Source organism: Peromyscus eremicus, chromosome X (genome assembly GCF_949786415.1).
Source record: "Peromyscus eremicus chromosome X, PerEre_H2_v1, whole genome shotgun sequence".
Classification (NCBI taxonomy): Eukaryota; Metazoa; Chordata; class Mammalia; order Rodentia; family Cricetidae; genus Peromyscus; species Peromyscus eremicus.
The window spans coordinates 83,888,405-83,906,949 of NC_081439.1; the positions used below are offsets into that span (position 1 = coordinate 83,888,405).

At 37.2% G+C, this 18,545-nt stretch overlaps 1 protein-coding gene across 2 annotated transcripts; it reads right to left on the bottom strand.

Annotated features, from left to right (window-relative positions):
• Positions 1-481: 481 nt before the first annotated feature.
• LOC131898987 (melanoma antigen preferentially expressed in tumors-like) lies at positions 482-13,264 on the bottom strand. 2 transcript variants are annotated; one of them, XM_059250309.1, is made up of 5 exons: positions 13,167-13,264; positions 9,757-9,856; positions 2,996-3,295; positions 1,953-2,534; positions 482-1,066 (listed from the first exon to the last, which is right to left on the bottom strand). In XM_059250309.1, the coding sequence occupies exons 2-5, from the start codon at positions 9,807-9,809 to the stop codon at positions 553-555; spliced, it is 1,449 nt and encodes a 482-aa protein (XP_059106292.1). In that variant the 5' UTR covers positions 9,810-9,856; positions 13,167-13,264; the 3' UTR covers positions 482-552. The 2 variants fall into 2 exon arrangements, with proteins under 2 accessions (XP_059106292.1, XP_059106294.1); XM_059250311.1 differs by lacking the exons at positions 9,757-9,856; positions 13,167-13,264 and adding an exon at positions 4,874-5,067.
• Positions 13,265-18,545: the final 5,281 nt, after the last annotated feature.

Genomic DNA, 18,545 nt, shown 5'->3' on the forward strand with positions numbered 1-18,545 from the left:
TAGGGCAGGCCAACATCAAGGAAATATTATAATTATGTTCTTGAAGGTTCTATTGAAACCTCAAAGCCTCTGCTGTCTTTCTTTCCTGGCCCCACTATTAAATCCTCATGGATTTTCAAAAGCAACCAAAACCAGCCTAAAGTAACTTAGGGGATGAAAACATTGTCTTCAAAAACCACGGCCCCTTCCAAAATTATAGGCAGGAAAGTCTGTGACTGTTCTGATTTGTGTGATGTACCAACAAGCGAACCAAACAGTATGGGCACAGACAGAGCAAACTAGGACTTATCATCCTGTATTATACGCAATACACATCACTCAGGTCAGTAAAATGAAATATATCAATAGTAGACCAGTGATACACAGGATCTCTCAAAATCCTCCATCTTTTCTAAAATATTCTGTGTAGGAATCAGTTACATACCTATATTCCCTAAGTGTAATTTTCTACAATGTAAAAAATCTTATATATATTGTGTGTGTGGGTCCAGGAAATAACATTTAGTACTTAAATAGTACATATCGGGTTGAAACTGTGTTGGACTGTGATATTTATTCTAAGTAAGTGATCCAGTTCATGTCAGCTCTCTCTGCAAGCTCTAGCATCACCTTCAACTGTAGGTGTACAATAGCAAGCTTCCTTCTGTCTAAACTGCCCTGAAAAGGCCATATTTCATAGCAATGTATAGGGATGGGATAAATCACATATTTTAGCTTCTTCAAGGGTGTTAAATTATTCATGATAGTCACAAGCATAGGCATTGTGATGGGGTTAGAAGCAAAGCACAGGACACGGAGATGAGTACAACGAATCAGAGCAGGGATAAGAACAGAGATTGCAGTATCATTTATAAGGCAATGATTTATCTCTAGATGCCGAAGAGTACCAGAGAGATTTACCAGAAGAGTTTGAAAGGGCTCAAAATCATCCCAATACATTGGGTTGTTGCTAAGATTCAACAGTTTTAGGCGGGAGACCTGAGGGCTCTGGGCCAAAAATCTGAAGTCTCTGTGCGAAAGATCACAGTATGTCAGATACAAGAAATTCAGACCAGGTGGCAGGACTCTGTAGGGAGAAAACAACAAAAAACTTGTGAAGAATGAAGACTGAATAAGGAAAACTACACCTTTATATCTAGAATAAACTACTTTTCACATGCATTATAATTGGGTATTAATGTATTAATGTATTAATGTGTGTTTTAATTCACTTAATAGTTTTGTGACTCTGATAATTTGTTTTAGACAGGATCTTACTCTGTAGTCCTGGCTGTCCTGGAACTCGTTATGGAGATTATACTGGCCTTGAAATCAGAGTCTGCTTGTCTTTGCCTACTGAGTGCTGAGATTAAAATCCTGTGCCACCACATCTGGCTGAAAGTTTTGTTTTCAACACTGAGATACAATTTCTTTTAAACTTAAGAATGTGTACATTGTATTATAATAGACAATTTTAAGAAATATTAAGAGAAAAAACCTTAAAGCACTTGATACTTACAACATTATCCATTCTATATTTCAGTTCACCTTTTTGGTGGGGGAGGGATCAGAAAGAACAGGCAACTGAAAATTCCCTTTGGCCAGTCCCTAAATACCAACCTCTACTTTCATGGCCTATGCCTTGGGGATTACATATCAATAAAGTGATCTGACATTGTGAACTATGGGCATCTATGATTAGCATCAATGCTACAGCAAAACGTCTTCCCCCATCTCAATCCCTGCTCCTCTTCATATCTAGAAGGCTAGTGTTTTTCACCTTTTATTTCTGCAATTGTCTGTATATTGCTGGCTGCTTAATTTTTGTAATTCTTTCTCCAGTTTCAAATTCCCAAAAGTGACAAAGTGGAAAGCATAAAAGCTGTTCAGGAGATTAGGAATACCCAAGAATGTTTTCTTTCCTGTCTCAACAGGCTCTCCAGGAAACCCAGGGCCCTGGCCCAAACTCTTACCTGAGCACTCTGTCCAGATGACCTGTGAGACAGAATGAAGACAAGCTGACTTTCTTAAGGTTGTTCATACGTTGCAAGTGACCGAGGAAATTTTTAAAGACTTTCCCACCCAGAGATCTAAAAGTGACTTTTGACAGACTGAGGCTCTCTAGGTGGTCCATCTGAGACAGGACATTGGTGATATCGCTCAGCGAACCCATATCAATTGATAACTGACCAACACATTTGAGATCAAGAAGTTTCAGTGTGCATTTGCTGTCACACAGTTTATCAACTTGCAAATCTCGACAGCATATGTGCAAAGACCCTGAACTCTCCCTAATTTTACTTGTAAGAAAAACCAAAAATTCCTTTTCCACTAAGGAGCCATCTAGGGAAAGATCCACTAGTAACTCTACAGGCCTGGGGAACTGAACCATGGACTCTGGATTTACAAAACCATGCTGCCCTTCTATTTTCAGGATAGAGCTGTCAGAATAAGCACAAGAATGAAAACAGAGAGGTTCCTTGATGCTGACTTCATGGCATGTGGTCCTACAGTCGTTGTCTTGCCTTAAATCTAGGATCTTCAGTTTAGGTCTCCTGTAGGGGTAAGAGGAGATAGAATAGTTGAGAAATAGCCAACGATAATGAAACTGAGTAGAATCAATGATGACATCTAGGAACTAATTCTTTTATCCACAGCTGACACTCCTTGTACTATCAACAAATATTTCCCATGAAAATTCAGCCTCCTCCCCAATCCTTTATATACTTTAAATCCCCTCCAGTCTTAAAGCTCCTGTCTTTCTCTTATGTAACACCTGTTATGTAAACCCATCAATAGAACCCTCTGTAACCGATTTCAAAATGAACATTGAATACAATCAGTAACAGATTTCATAATTAACATTGAATACAATCAATCTTTAATGTGTTACCAAGTTTTCAGACAACAGCCTCACCCATAAATCTTCAGCATTTACTTGTTACTCCTTCTGGGAGAGTAGCAGGCTGTGGTATAACCGCCTCTGTCTTTCCATGTTTCTATTATACAGTCTTACCTAGAAGCAGAGTTCCTAGAAGGACGCACTGGAAGATTCTCAATCATGGCTTTCAGGAGTTCATGTTGAGGCTCCTGTACAGTTAATGACCCAATGTGGAGACAGTAATAGGGCCACACTTTCACCATCTCACTCAATATATTCTTATGCCCCCCCTTGAAGGCAGCAATGAACAATGGAACAAAAAAGAGTCTTGGCATATCCTCCAGAGCTTGGATTGCTACAGACTCATTTCTCAGCAGACTCTGTATAGCGAGATCCAACAGTGACTTTGGGTTCTTTGTATCCATCTTTGTGAACCTGAATCAGAAGTAGAAATATTTAGAAGCTCTGGGAAAAAAACCCTCAGTCTCTTCTTTGCAACCAGCGCCAGCAAAGTAGAAATTTAAAGAATAAATGAACCAGATAGCCAACACTAGATACATCTACTATAGACACAGATTAGAAATTGACTTGTGAGTGTATAAAGGTGTGTGTGTGTGTGTGTGTGTGTGTGTGTGTGTGTGTGAGTATTACTATTCCCCCTCCCTTGTATATAAAGTATGTATGTGATAAAACACCATTAGAAATGGGTAGTAGGCTGGGTGGTGATGGAATATGCCTTTAATCCCAGCACTCGGGAGGCAGGGGCAGGTGGATCTCTGATTACATAGCCAGCACGTTCTGCAGAGCGAGATCCAGGATAGGCAATAAAGCTACACAAAGAAACCCTGTCTCCAAAAAAGAAACAGGTAGTAAGAAAGCAGAAAACAATTTTGGTTACTTAGCTACATGACCTCAGTATTTTTCCCTCAATAGTATATAAGCTATGATGAAGAAAAAGCTAAATCTACAGAAAAGTGGTACAATAGAAAATATTAAAACACCAAATTAATTGTGATTAAAGAGAAAAAGAATGACATTCCAGCCCTTGATTTGTCTCACTCCTCTCACTGTATTTGTGGCAGACAAAGAAACCAAAACTGCACAAGACAGAGACGAAGGAAGATGGTTAAGAAAACTTAAAGTTGATCTTAAGCATATTCGGAAAATCTAGTCATGAAGTAAGCCTAAAGATGAAAAAGAAAACATAAAATCAAAGAATGGGGTAAAGGTTAGGGGAAAGACCTCAGAACTGTTCCCTTCAAAGCTGTATGTTGTCTCACATGTGGAAAGTAAGAGATAGTCAATCTGATAATGGAATGCTGACTTCTGGGTCGTGGGATCAGTGCCAGGGTTAGGGTGGCAAAGCACAGTTGGATACGATTCATGTAAGCTAGAGGTTGGTATGGACACATCACAATGAGTCTCATCAAGATGTATTATGGGCCAGGCGTTGGTGGCACACGCCTTTAATCCCAGCACTTGGGAGGCAGAGGCAGGCAGATCTCTGTGAGTTCGAGGCCAGCCTGGTCTCCAAAGCGAGTTTCAGGAATAGGTGCAAAGCTACACAGAAAAACCTTGTCTTGAAAAACCAAAAAAAAAAAAAGATGTATTATGAGTATGTGTTATAAACAATAAATATCAAAGGAGTATCAAATAAGTGATATGGAGGTTAGTTTAAAACTGCAATCTTAAAAGACACAGACTGTGGGAAGAATACATTGATGTGGTTAGGAGAAACACTCAAGAAAATTTGTTAATGGTGGGAAAAGAAACAAAATGAAGGGGGTTAAGAATCTTGTAACACATAAAAGAGTCAGAAAGCTCCTAACTTTTTCTTCTACTTCAGGAACAACAACAAACCCTCTAAAAGACCTTCACAACACTGATAAACAGAAAATAGCATGATTAAATTAGATAGCTTTGAAAACAATACGAATAAGCCGTATAAAGAAAAATTTCAAGCAAAAACATTAAAACCATAAGAAAACAAAATTAATGTTACTCATCACCTACCTAATACGGTTCTTTGCTACAGCATCTCACACACATTATGGCATTGTCCTTGGATAAATGACTTGATGACTAAGATAAAATTATCATACTTAAGAACAAAGAAGTGGTACATATTCTTGAGTCTTCGAGGATTTCAATCTCAGGAACACATCCTTCACGCAGTCCTAAAAACTTGTCCCAGGTTCTTCAAATGATTGTCTTGTTGTAGCTCAAGGTATAAGAGAGTTTAAGTATATCCTATCTGTCAAGAACTTTGTTTTGTGTGAAGAAAAACTCAAACAGTCTTGAAAGAAAGGGACTGGGCAGTCTCATGAAACAAAGCAGCTGATTTCACACATTGTTTCAAATGTTAGTGAAATGTATTCAAGAAGTTGCTGTTTGTGCTCTATTACAAGGTCACCATGTTCTGTTCCTAGGAATATCTGTGAATATTCCAGTATTTTGGTTCAAAATTTATTTGTGGATGTGCCTGATATGATTGAATAAGGATTCCAGACTCCATTATAAGGGTTGTGGAGCAATGCTATTTAAATTTGACTTTTCCCTGACAAACTCAACATTAAAAAAGTTATTCCTAAGTTCTCCCTATGTATAAATTTACTTCAATTTCAAAAGTATCTACATTTTACTGAGTTATTCTGATGGTAAAGTTCATAAGTGAAAGAGTACACAAGAATAGCTAGGAAGAGAGAAGGAAGACACTTGAGAAGGGACTCCTGACACCATACCAAGAAACTGAAAACTTTCTAGAGAATTTCTGTAATTACAGTGTCTTATCACTGCTATAAGAACAGACAAATAGCTGAATGAAATAGGTTAGAAAGCTTAGAAATAGAAGCCAACATGGATGGACATCAGTGTTTAATGAAGGGTTGAAAAGATGGCATGGCAGTTAAGAGCACTGACTGATCTCCCAGAGGACATGGATTCAATTCCCAGTCCTGGAAAGCATCCATAACTCCACTTGCAGGGCATCTGATGCCCTCTTTTGGCTACGAAGGGAACTGTACAAACATGCTACACAGATATATAGGCAGGAAAAAAAACCATACACATGAAACATAATTAAAATAAATAAAAACCCCAAAGATGACATGGAGAAGCCACTAAAGGAAAGACAGACATGCAATGTACAGAGTGAGACTTGATTAAAAACATCACTTAAAGTAGATCCATGAAACATGCCACGTATAAAGTAACTAAAAATTGAGTTAAAGAATTAAGCAAAAAGTGGAATCACACAACTTCTTGAAGAACACACAACAGGGTTTCTTTAATCTTACTATAAGGAAGGGATTTTTAAATGTCACTCAAATTCTAGAGGTAAAGAAAGGAAGCAATAAGTGATCTGACCAAATGAAAATCAAAGAATTTAAAAATATCAAATGCAAGCATTTCAAAAGAGAACTTACAGACTAAAATGATGTAGTATTAAAACATCCGAGACAAGTGGAAACCCTGCTTCCTATATAAAGAACTCACAAACTGAGAAACAAAGGACCAAAAATGAATGAAAATGAAGAAAAGATATGTACTAACAGTTCACATAAAACTGTCAAGAAGAGACAAAACAAATAATAAATGCCCAAATTTAATGACAATTAGATGTATGCAATATATTAAAATAACACTGAGTTATCACTTAGTCTCTGGTAACATATAGGCAAAATTATATGGTGATTTGTGTTCTATTATTAGTGAAATGGTAAGGAATAAAATTTTAAATATCTTACAAAGATCTTCTATAAATACAGATGTGTGTGTATATATACACACATACATACCCAAGGATATTCAGTGAAGATTATGTATAATTTCAAGATATAAACAATTAAAAACCTCACGCAGAGGTAGATTAAAAATGGTACGGAATAGCCATACAAATGTGTTTGATGCAAGCGTAAAAAAGAACAATGAAAATCTCTTAAGAAATGTTAGGGAGGCATTTCAAGAAATGCTATTAGCTTGGAACACTCAGTCCCAAATGGGTTATCTCCTTCAACTCCCTTCCCTCAGGGGATAGGGAACTCTCCAAAAGAGGAGGCAGAAAGATTATGAGCCACTGGGGATGGAAGACTCCAAGGAAACAAGGCCTTCTAGATACAACAGGAATGATGCGCTTATGAACTCACAGAGACTGTGGCAATATGTGCAGGGTCTGCAGACGTGGACACAAGCCTCCATCCCTAACTCAGAAGCTATTTCTAAATTTCTCGAAAAGAAAAAAAATACTTTTCTCCAAGAGTCTCACTGGATATACAAACCAGATTTAAGATCAGATTCTATGCCTAACAGCAGATGGTTAATACAAAATGAACTCAATGGTATTTTTGGAGTTTTGTTTTGTTTTGTTTTTTAGTCGAATAATGCATCGTCTAGGTATTGTTTTAAACCTTACAGGTCTTTTGCTTATATATTATGGTTTCAGTGTTGTTGGATAATCTTGTTGTACACTGTGAAGATGTGTCTTTTTCAAGGCACCCTCTGTTTGGTTTAATAAAGAACTGAATAGCCAATAGCTAGGCAGGAGAGGATAGGCAGGACTTCCCACCAGAGATAGGAACTCTGGGAAGAAGAGAGTCAGAATTTGCCAGCGAGACACAGAAGACAGACAAACAGTGTGGAGGAGAGGTGATGGTTCATGTGGCAGAATGCAGATTAATATAATCAGGTTAATTTAAGTTTTGAGAGCTAGTTGGGAACAAGCCTAAGCCAAGGCCAAGCTCTCATAATTAATAGGAACTCTCCATGACATTATTTGGGGGCTGGTGGTCCAAAGAAATTCTGACTACACTTCAGATTTTGTTTTTATAAATTTTCTCTGCGTGTGAATGTGTGTCTCTTGTGCTTTTTCTGCTTTTCTTTTTCCTCTTTGTCTGTTTGTATTTTCCTATTCTGGTTTGATTTTATTGTATCTTAGTTTATATTATTTTGTTAATCTTATTTGTTTGTTTTCTAGTGAGAGAGAGATCGAAAAGGTACAGAATTGGGTGAAAGGGGAGGTGGAAGGAGCTCGGGAAACTGAAACTATAATCAGAATATATTATATGAAAAAAATCTATTTTCAATAAAGAAAGAAATGATCTTAAATGAAAAACAGAAATGTGCACCCTATGGTCTCATGTAAGAAGGCAATGTAAGAAAACATGTTACCTTTATTTTGTGCAAAATAAATATAAGTGATAGTAGAGCAAAAAGTGAATGATATGTTATTCCTTCAGTGAAGGATGAGAAAGAAATGGGAAATGAGAACAAGGTAGCAAGGAGTGGTACTTTTCCAAATACACAGATTTGTGTTGGATTATCTGAATAATAGTAATATTTCACATACCCAAAATAGAAATACAGTTGGACTTCTACAGCAGCATCTGTTGTGGAATATTAGTTTAAGATGTGTTACATGTGGTTATGCTGTGGAATATTTGTTTAATGATGCAAGGATGTGCTGCATTCTTTTATGTTGCATTTGTTTAACTCTGTAAAGCTGTGTTACTTTGCCTGCCTAAAACACCTGATTGGTCTAATAAAGATCTGAACGGCCAAGAGCAAGGCAGGAGAAAGGATAGGCTGGCCTGGCATGCAGAGAGAATACATAGGAGGAGAGGAGAGGCAGGAGTGAGAAAAGGAGGAAAGAGGACAGCAGAGACCAGCCACCCAGGTACACAGCAAGCAGCAGAGTCAGAAGTAAAGACAGGTATATAGAATTGAGAAAGATAAAAGCCCAGATGTGAAAGGTAGATAGGATAATTTAAGTTAAGAAAAACTGGCTAGAAATAAGCCAAGCTAAAGCTGAGTATTCATAAGTAAGAATAAGTCTCCATTTATTTTTGGGGGAGCTGGAAAGTGGGCACCTAAAGAGTAAAAGAGTAAAACAAAACAAAAACCCAAAATCAAGCATCCCTGCATGTTGTCAAGATTTCATGTCTGGTGCCAGGTATCATAAATTAAGCCATTGCTGAAACACTATGGTGAACATACTTCCCGTACTAAAATGAGCAACGTGGAATATGGGTGCCATTAGAACAGGTATTTTGTCAGAAATGTATAATTCCAATACAGTCATAAGAAAACATGAAATTCTTTGGTAAAATAACCTTAGAAGCTGTGTACATACTTTGTGGTAAGCAGAAAGAGTCAGAGAACTAGGTGTAGTCACATATGCCTGCAATCCCAGGACTCAGGAGGTGGAAGCAGATGGACTAGTAGTTCAAGGTATTCTCAACTATATAGTCAGTTAAAAATGCACCTTGGACTACATGAGAGACAGGAAGGCTATCCATCCAAGAGTAGCAAGCTCCAAAATCTCCAGCACCAGTTTCATGGTGGAGGTATGAGGAATGAGGAAAAGCCACTTAAAATGTGGCTATCCAAATATAATGTGTCTCTGACAAAAAAGATGGATACCCCTACAACAAAGATCAGCCCAAGATTCTCACTAACATTAATTCATTCTGAAAAATTTGGGGACCGTGACTGCCTTTGGTACTAGTCAACACAAAAGGAAAAAAATACTTTTTTCCCTCTTCATTGTCTGAGGGCTATCCAGCCACGTGCACTCTGGAGAGAGGCTAACTCTTTGAGACAAAAATCCTCTTGGAAATAAGAAAACAAGGAGCAACTGCAAAATGAGAAGCACTAGAGAGAGTCTGCCAGACCAGCTTTGTGGGAGACACCTGTGAAAGGCAGTGATGGGCTGGGTGAATGACAGACAAGGACACACTATACAAGGTAGGCAGTAGATCCTCTGGTAATGAAGGGCCCACTGCTCTGAGGTCCTATCACTTGTGTGTTCATGAGCAATCACCACCACCTGGTGATGACTGAGGACATTGGTGATCCCGTGATTGAGGTTGGGGAGCAGTTCTACATCTGTAGCCACTTACCTTCTGTGTGGTTCAATGCTGGTGAAATGGAGAATCCTGAGTTGCAGGTCCATGAAGGACTTAAGAGTGCAGCAGCCTCCTCCCTCTCAAAGATGGTCTACTGTTGGGTGAGAAATGAATGCATTAAGACCCAAATTCCAGCACAAATCTCAGTGCTCTATTTCCTTCTCCTGTCTGGCCTCTTCATTTACTTTATTCATTTATTATTATTTCTACTTTACAATAGAACATTTCAATTAATTATTTGAAATTTTCATACATGCATTCAATGTATTCTATTAGTATTCAATCCCAGTCCTGCCCATATATCCTCCCAGATCCATTTCAACCTTTAAATTCCTCCCACCTATATGTGCTCTTTCTCACAACCATTGAGTACAAGTAGTCCTACTTTTACCCAAATTGAATTTCAATTCAATAGTTTACTGTACATTATTTCTGTATCTGATTCATAGGTGTAGGGGCACAGTACTTGACTTTAACACTTTCTGAGTGTATTCTATATAGAGTTTACCTATTACAGTGGTTCCTTTTCTTCTTTCTTTTTGGGACTTGAGACTGAGCACCCCACAGAGGGTCTATACACTATGAGAAAGGTAAACTTGAAGACATACTCATTCAATGCGATATAGAGATCATAACACAAAACTATAAGAAATATGAGAAAGCAAAGCAGATGAAACTATCTCCTCAAATGCCATATCCAAAAAATTGAAGAAGTGTTTAAAATGCTGGACAAAGAGTTTGAAAGTATACTTGAAAAAGAGTTCAAGGACTTTCACACATATGAATGAAGTGATGAAATCAATTCAGAATGTGTATGTATAGGTCAGCAACATAGATGAGAAAGTCATAAGGAGTTTGAAAGAAAACAAAGAAATTCTGAAAATTAAAAACTCAATTCCATCAATAAAAATCTGTAGGAAGTCTCACTAATAAGCTATATTAATTAAAATTTAAAAATAAGGTTTCAAGAAAAGTTGAAGGAAAATCATATTCATATATGAGTAAAGAAAAAAAAATGAGCAATCTTAAGCACAAATTTCTGGAGTATGTCCACAAGATAAAATACATCTACAGGCATAAAAATGAGGGGAGATAAAACTTAAGACCCAGAAAACAGTCATAGAAATTAAAGCAGACTATTTCCTGATTCTACAGAAAAATAAATAAATTTTAAGCACAAGAGGCATTTAGACTCCAAACAGATATAACATCTCTAAGATGTATCAGAAGTAAAATGTACTGCTCTAGAACCATGGATAGTATGCTAAGACTAAAGAATGAAGACATAACATTAAAAGCTGCAAAGAAACATCCATGTCACTTACAAGTGACAACCAATCAGAATAACATCATCCTTCTTGGCAGAAACCTGAAAAGCCACAAAAATAGCAAATGATGTGTTTTAAGCATCACAGTAAATAAATGTCAAGTGAGATTATTATATCCAGCAGTTATCCCCTAAAGTCAGTGAATAAAGATTTTCCACAAACTACAGTAATCAGTTGCTACCAAGTCAGCATATCAGAAATATATTTAAAGGAATCCTACAAAGAGAGGAGGAATAAATAGAGTGTTAACTGTGAGAACACAGAAAATAATTGATTTCGTGACAGTAAAAGATGAAGAAGATTATAGAAAACACTACAATTCAGTAAACAATCATGTGCCTAGTACAATGAAGGGAGAATAACAAGGCCAATTAATATTTGAAGAAACCATGAAATCAACCAAAAATTCCTTGTATGAAAAAATTCTCTTAATATTAATCTTAATTATAGTAGTTCTAACTATTGAATCTGAAGATACAAATTAACTGACTGCATTGCAGAGAAGCCTAGATGTTTGGTGCCTGAGAGGAAAGAATCTATTTGTCAAATATAAGTAAACTCTGAAAACGAAAGGACTGAAGTCAATATACTAAGCTCTTGGAAGCAGGCAAAAAACCAGGTCTATTTATATGCTCAGATCTGACAAAGTAGATTTCAAGCAAAAAAAATATTCAGAGTACATAGACAACCAATAAATATTTGGAATAACCCATCAATATGCTATCATGACTATAAATAAGTAAGCACTGAATATTGGCATACCCAGTATCATAAAACAATACTGTAGCTACTCAGTAATGACAATACTCAACCCTTGTCAGTAGCCAATTAGTCCAAACATAAAAACTGACAGTTAACACAGACATAATACACTGTAGATCAAATAGACTTAGACATTGTGCTGCTTAATTTTTGTTAAATTAACAGAAGCTAGATTCATATGGGAAGAAGGAACTTCAATTCAGAAATTGCCTCCATCATATTAGTCTACAGGCAAGTTTGTTAGACATATTTTTAATTAATGTGGGAGGGCCCAGCTCTCTGATGGAGATGCAACTCCTGGGCAGGTAGTCCTGGGTTGTATAAAAAGTCAGTTGAGCAAACCAGGGGAAGCAAGCCAGTAAGCATCATTTCTTCATGGTTTTTGCCTCCAGGTTCCTACCATGAATTCTTGCCCTGACTTTCCTGGATGATGGACTTACAAGCTGGAATGTGAAATAAAACCTTACCTCCCCAATGGTGTTTCTCACGGCAACAAGAAAGTAAACTAGGGCCGGGCGGTGGTGGCACACGCCTTTAATCCCAGCACTCGGGAGGCAGAGCCAGGCGGATCTCTGTGAGTTCGAGGCCAGCCTGGGCTACCAAGTGAGTCCCAGGAAAGGCGCAAAGCTACACAGAGAAACCCTGTCTCGAAAAAACCGAAAAAAAAAAAAAAGAAAGTAAACTAGGGCAAGTATCTATAGAATATTACATTCAATAGCTATAGGATACAGATCTCAGCAGCCTATGGAATATTCTGTGATATAAATATCAATTTAGATCACCAAGGAAGTAAAATTATTTAAAAATAAAAACAATATTTTCTATCTTATCAGATCATAAGGGAGTAAAATGGTAAATCACTATCATTGGGAAATAACAGAAATGAAACAATCCAAATAAAATTAAACATTACATCCTAATGTTCAGTAGCTAATGAAACAATTTGTGAGGATGTTAAAAATTCCAGAAATCAGTTTAGGGGAGTCTAAGACACTCTCCCAAGGAATATAGGCCACTGCCATTGCTCTCAGTTGCCTATGAGGACTTGAAGGTATGACCCTACTGTGGAAGACACCACACACTTCAGGCCCAGGACTTGGAAGAACTGAGCTGGAACGAACTTCCAAGTCTCATCCCTAAGGTCTAGTTCTTACGGTATTCAATGCTGCTATGCAAGCTGCCAACAGAGAAAAGCAGTCAAGAGTCATATGTAGCTTTAAGCCCACTGTCTTAAGTTATTTTTCTACTGCTGTGAAGAGAAACCGTGACCAAGGAAAAACAGAAGAGAAAACTTTTAATTAGAGGTTTGCTTACAGTTTCAGAGGCTTAGTCCATGACCATCAAGGTGAGGAGTATGGTGACAGGCAGGCAGGCATAGTGCTGGAGCAGTATCTGAGAGCTTACTTCCTGATCTGCAGGCAGGAGGAAGAGAGAAAGTGAGAATGGGCCTGGAAATGGCTTTGGAACCACAAAACCCACATCCCAGTGACACATTTTCTCCAACAAGGCCACAACTCCTAATCCTTCCTAAATCGTTCACCAACTAAGAGTGAAACATTCAAACACTTGAGCCTATGGGGGCCATTCTCATTCAAACTACTACAGTCTACACCCTGGGCCCCATAGGCCTGTAGCCATAGCATAATGCAAAATGCACTCAGTCCAACTTCAAGTGTCCCCACAGTCTTTCAGTCTCAAGACTGTTTACGAGTCAAGAGCGCAAAGTTTCTTCTGAGACTCATGGTAATCTCTTAACTGTAAACTCTGTAAAATCAAAATAAAAAAAATCATTACATACTTCTAGCAGTTAGTGGCACAAAATAGACATTACTACTCTAAAAGAGAGGAGGAAAGGGGTCATGCTGAGGAAATACTGGAACAAAACCAAGACTGGACAAAAACTAAAACCATTATCTTTCTCTGCCCACTCATATCATTTCCTGTCTTCACTTTCCTAGTACTAGGATTAAAGGCATGTGACTCCCAAGTACTGGGATTAAAGGTGTGTGCCACCACTGCCTGGCTTCTATGTTTAATCTAGTGGCTTGTTCTGATCTCTGATCTTCAGGCATATTTATTAGGGTACACAATATATCACCACACTTATTGGATGGATCTTCATATCAGTCACTCCTTCCAGTTATTGACTACATCATTGGCTTTCCTTATCCATGGAGCAAGGTTCCACAACCCCCTTATACTTGTATCTTCCCTGAAAAAAAAAAAAAAAGAACCATTTGGCTTATGGTACCAAGTTCTTCTGCTTACCTGGACTAAAACCTGGCCTCGTCCATGACTTATATTAATATAAGCTTTGACTTGGCAACAGTTTCTGATAGAATGCCCTGGTAGCAGAAACCCAAATGTCGTGCTGAGACTGTCTTGATGTCATTGCTCAACTGTTATCAGTCAGCCAAATTCATATCTCAGGGAGAATTGTTTGTTGAGACAGTTCTCAAGATAGCCTCCTTCGGAACAGTCTTTTTGTATACTATGAATATGTACTGATCTCACTGGCTAATAAAGAGCTCACTAGCCGATAGCTGGGCAGGAGGAAGTTAGGAGGGAAAACCAGACTAGGAGGATTTGTCAGTCAGATGCAGAATGAGTCGAGTACACAAAATGGGATAAAGGTAAAAGCCACATGGCAGAATGTAGATTAATAGAAATGGGTTAATTTAAGTAGTGAGAGATAGTTAGTAATAAACCTGAGCTATTGAATGGGCATTTTTAATTAATATAAGCCACAGTGTGTTTGAGAGTGGCTGTGGGATAGGAAAATTCTACCTACAGCCTGCTTTGCTTGAACAAGAAGTTTCAAAAGAAGGAGTTCATATGTATCCTCTGCAGCTCTATCAACTTCCTTATATTCAGGCCCCCTGCCCACTCCTATAAGAGCCCTGACCAGTTCCTTCCCCTTCACACAAGTTCCATTCCCATGGGGAAGTCGCTGCCCCCTGCTGCTGTGCTAATAAACACAGTTTCATCTGCTGAGAGCAGACTTGGGTCTCTTTCATGCCTTTTGTTCCTTTACTGTCCTAACATTTTCGTGTGGAAACCCAGGAGGGCTTCTAGGATCCATGCCCTCTGGTGGCTCCAACTCTTCTAAGACCTTCTTGACTTTCTTACTGACATTGACCACTCTTGGACCTGGGGAACACAGATACTGTCTGAACTCACTATATAGGCTAAACAGACACTAGTTGCAATCTGAGACCCATTGTTCTTTGTGGCTTCTGTCTCTGTGAGCAGTACATCTTTAATCCCAGGCTGACACAGGTGTATTCTCAAGTTCCAGTACAGCCAGGGTTACAGATGAGCCCTCTCTCAAAAAAAGGAGAACGGCTCAATAAACTCCTATGTTTAATGCTGGCTCCCAGTTAGCCGAACTGTTAGAAGGTGGCCTTGTTGGAGGAAGCCTATTAATGGAGTTTTGATGTGTCAAAAAGCCATGCCAGGCCCAATCTCTCTCTGCCTGCAACTTTCAGATCAGATGAGAGCTGTAAACTAACACTCCAGCACTTGCCTGCCACACTCCCCATCATGATGGCCATGGACTCACACTTTGAAACTATAAGCAAGCCCCCAATTAAGTGTCTTGGTCATATCTATTCATAGCAGTAAAACAGTAACTAAGAGGAACAACAATACAAATAATAAGTGAAAAAAGACGTTTTTTTCCCAAAGATAAGAGTGACAAGAACCTTAGTTGAACTGAATAAGAGAATGGATATATAAATTAGTAAAAACAGAGTTAAAAGGGGGACATTACAAAGAAACACCACTGAAATTCTGAAAATGTTAACGAACATTTCAAAACTTATATTCATAGAATATCTAGAAGAAATGGATAATTCCTTAGATACAGAAGACATAAACAACTTTACAGATATATAAAAATCAGTAAGATTAAAGCACCTCCCAACAAAGAAAACTCTAGAAACACATAGATGAAATAAACATATTATCAGACCTCAAAAATGCTCCCCAACTACTTGATAAAACATAAAGAAAAAAAACAAAAAAAAACATAAAGGAAATGCCAGACTTCTCCTATGTGCATAATATACCTTGTTCAGTAACGTAGTTCAGACAAAAGTTTTTGAAAATGAAGTTTCTGTGATGAACATTATTAATAGATTATTCCAATAAAGTCTTTATAAAGTGAATTTAATAATATATTTTAACATCATGAACAGTAGGGTTTATTTTAGGTATGAAAGAATTTTTCACATGTATATAGGTTTGGAGTCAGAGAACATGTGATGATCTTACAAGTGCAAAACAGGCCTTTATCAGAAAAGCCCTGAAGAATCTAAGACTAGAGGGAACATATCTTACCATAAAATATCTCTACATAATAAATCTATACTCAAAATCATACTAAACTTGGAAAACTTGAAAGCATTTTTTCTCAAGTCAGGACCAAGAAAACATGGACCACCTTCTCCAATCTTATTCAACATACTGAATGAAGTCTTAGCCCATTGTAGTAGGGTAAGAGAAAATGGTAAATGATACACAAACAGCAAAGGAAGGTGTCTAATTATTCTTCAGAACATTTGTTATAATCCTATAATTAAAAGAATCCAAATGCTCCAACAGAAAATACTTAGATTTGATAAAAGCAGCAAAAAAAAACCAGTATTACAAAATAAGTGCAAACATTGGTGGCTTTTCCATATGCCAATAACCTAGACATTGACAAGTAAATCAGAGAAACAAATCCATGCACAATAGCTCAAAAATTAAATACCAAGGAATAGACCTAAATGAGGAAGTGAAGGACTGGAACAATCTGATTTAATAACAGTGAAGAAAGAAATTGAAGAAGATAGTAGAAGACGAAAAGACCTCCTATATACAGGAACCACCAAGTAAATATTAGCTGCTTTCAAATTATATCACAGAGCAATAGAAACAAAAACAGCATGTTATTGCAACAAAAAGGGATGTGTAAGTCACTGGAATGAAATAGACAACCCTGAAATAAGACCATATATCTACAAATCACCTGATATTTGGAGGGAAAAAAGTGCCAAAAACATCCACTTGCGAAAAGAAAACTGTTTTTAACAACATTTTTTAAAGGTAGTTTTGCTAGTTTAGTAAAACTGGACATCTAAATATAGAAAGATTAAACTGCATCCCTGTCTCTCTTTGCAAAAATCAATTCAAAATGGATCAATGTTCCTAATGTAACATGTGACATACTGAAACTTGTAAAAGAAGATATGAGAAACACACTTTAAGATACAGGCACAGAAAATCCTCTTTAAAACACATTCAGGAAACAATAGCAAATACTGACAAATTAAATTGCATGAAATTAAAAAGCTTCTGCAGAGCAGTAGAAACAACAATAGAGTGATGAGCGAAAGAATGGTAATATTTTCTAACTAGACATTTTATACAAATAAATGGACTAGATAAGCAAAATTCTTAATATCTGTTTTTGTTGAATATAATTTTACTATGTTAAAGTTAAAAACCTTCCTTTATAATCAGACAAAAAGGGGGGAAACGCTTGTGATTAATCCTTCTGTACACTGTAAAAATATATTACTCTCATTGGTTAATAAAGATGGCCAATAGCTGAACAGGATAAGGTTAGGGGAGAGAGCCGAACTGATAATGCTGTGAGAAAGAAGGATGGAGTCTAGAGTTGGCATCCAGACACAGAGGGAGCAGGAGGTGAACTTGCCATGCTAATAAAGGTACCATCACATTACAGAGCATAAATAAGGAATATGGGTTAACTTAAAACGTAAGAGCTAGTTAGTAATAAGCCTGAACTATTGGCACAGCATTTAATTAATATTAAGCCTCTGAGTGATTATTTGAGAATGGCTGCAGGACAGGAAAACTCTGACTACAGATGAACCCACAAAACTTGAATAAAAACAATTCCTGACCAGTACTCTTCAAACGTTTCAGGCTTATACCCCTGGATGGGACTATGGAGAAATATAACAACCACATTCAATGAGGTATCCTGAATAGGATCCTAGAATACAAAGGGAATACTTCTGAAATAACATATATGTGGCAATAATTGGAATCAGTGGGTTATCAAATACAAAAAGACACCAAGATGAAGCTAGGAGGAGAACATGTTGGGGAGGGGATGTGGGAGGAGTTGGAAAGGGGAAATGGGGGTGGATATGATATTTCATTGTATACATGTAGGAAATTCTCAATAAAGAAAATTTATAATAAAAAGTAAAAGATAACACTGAAAATGGAAATAAATCTGTAATAACTCATTCAATGCTAATCTCTAATTTTTGACATTTAATGGCTTTATAAGAAATCTCTCAATAGAGATATCAGGGACAACTCATTTTAGAATTGTAAAATTATTTTCTAAATGTTTTAAAGATAAAAGTCAGGCATGGAGGCAAACACTTTTAACTCTCACATTCAGAATGCAAAGACAGGAAAACCATAAATTTTCCGGCAAGACTCAGCAGGTAACTGAAAAAAAGTTCTAAATGCCTTGGAGATGAAATCACACTCGTCTTCAGTATGGATTTGTATTTCAAATGAAAATCCATTTAAAAATACATATTAAATAAACTGAAAGGGAAATCAGTATCTTCACAGCTCTTTTTCCTACCATTTTAAAAGCCTGACGTATGAAAACTAATAAGACTAAGATGCAAAGTAAGGAAAAAATTTGTTTTGTTTTAT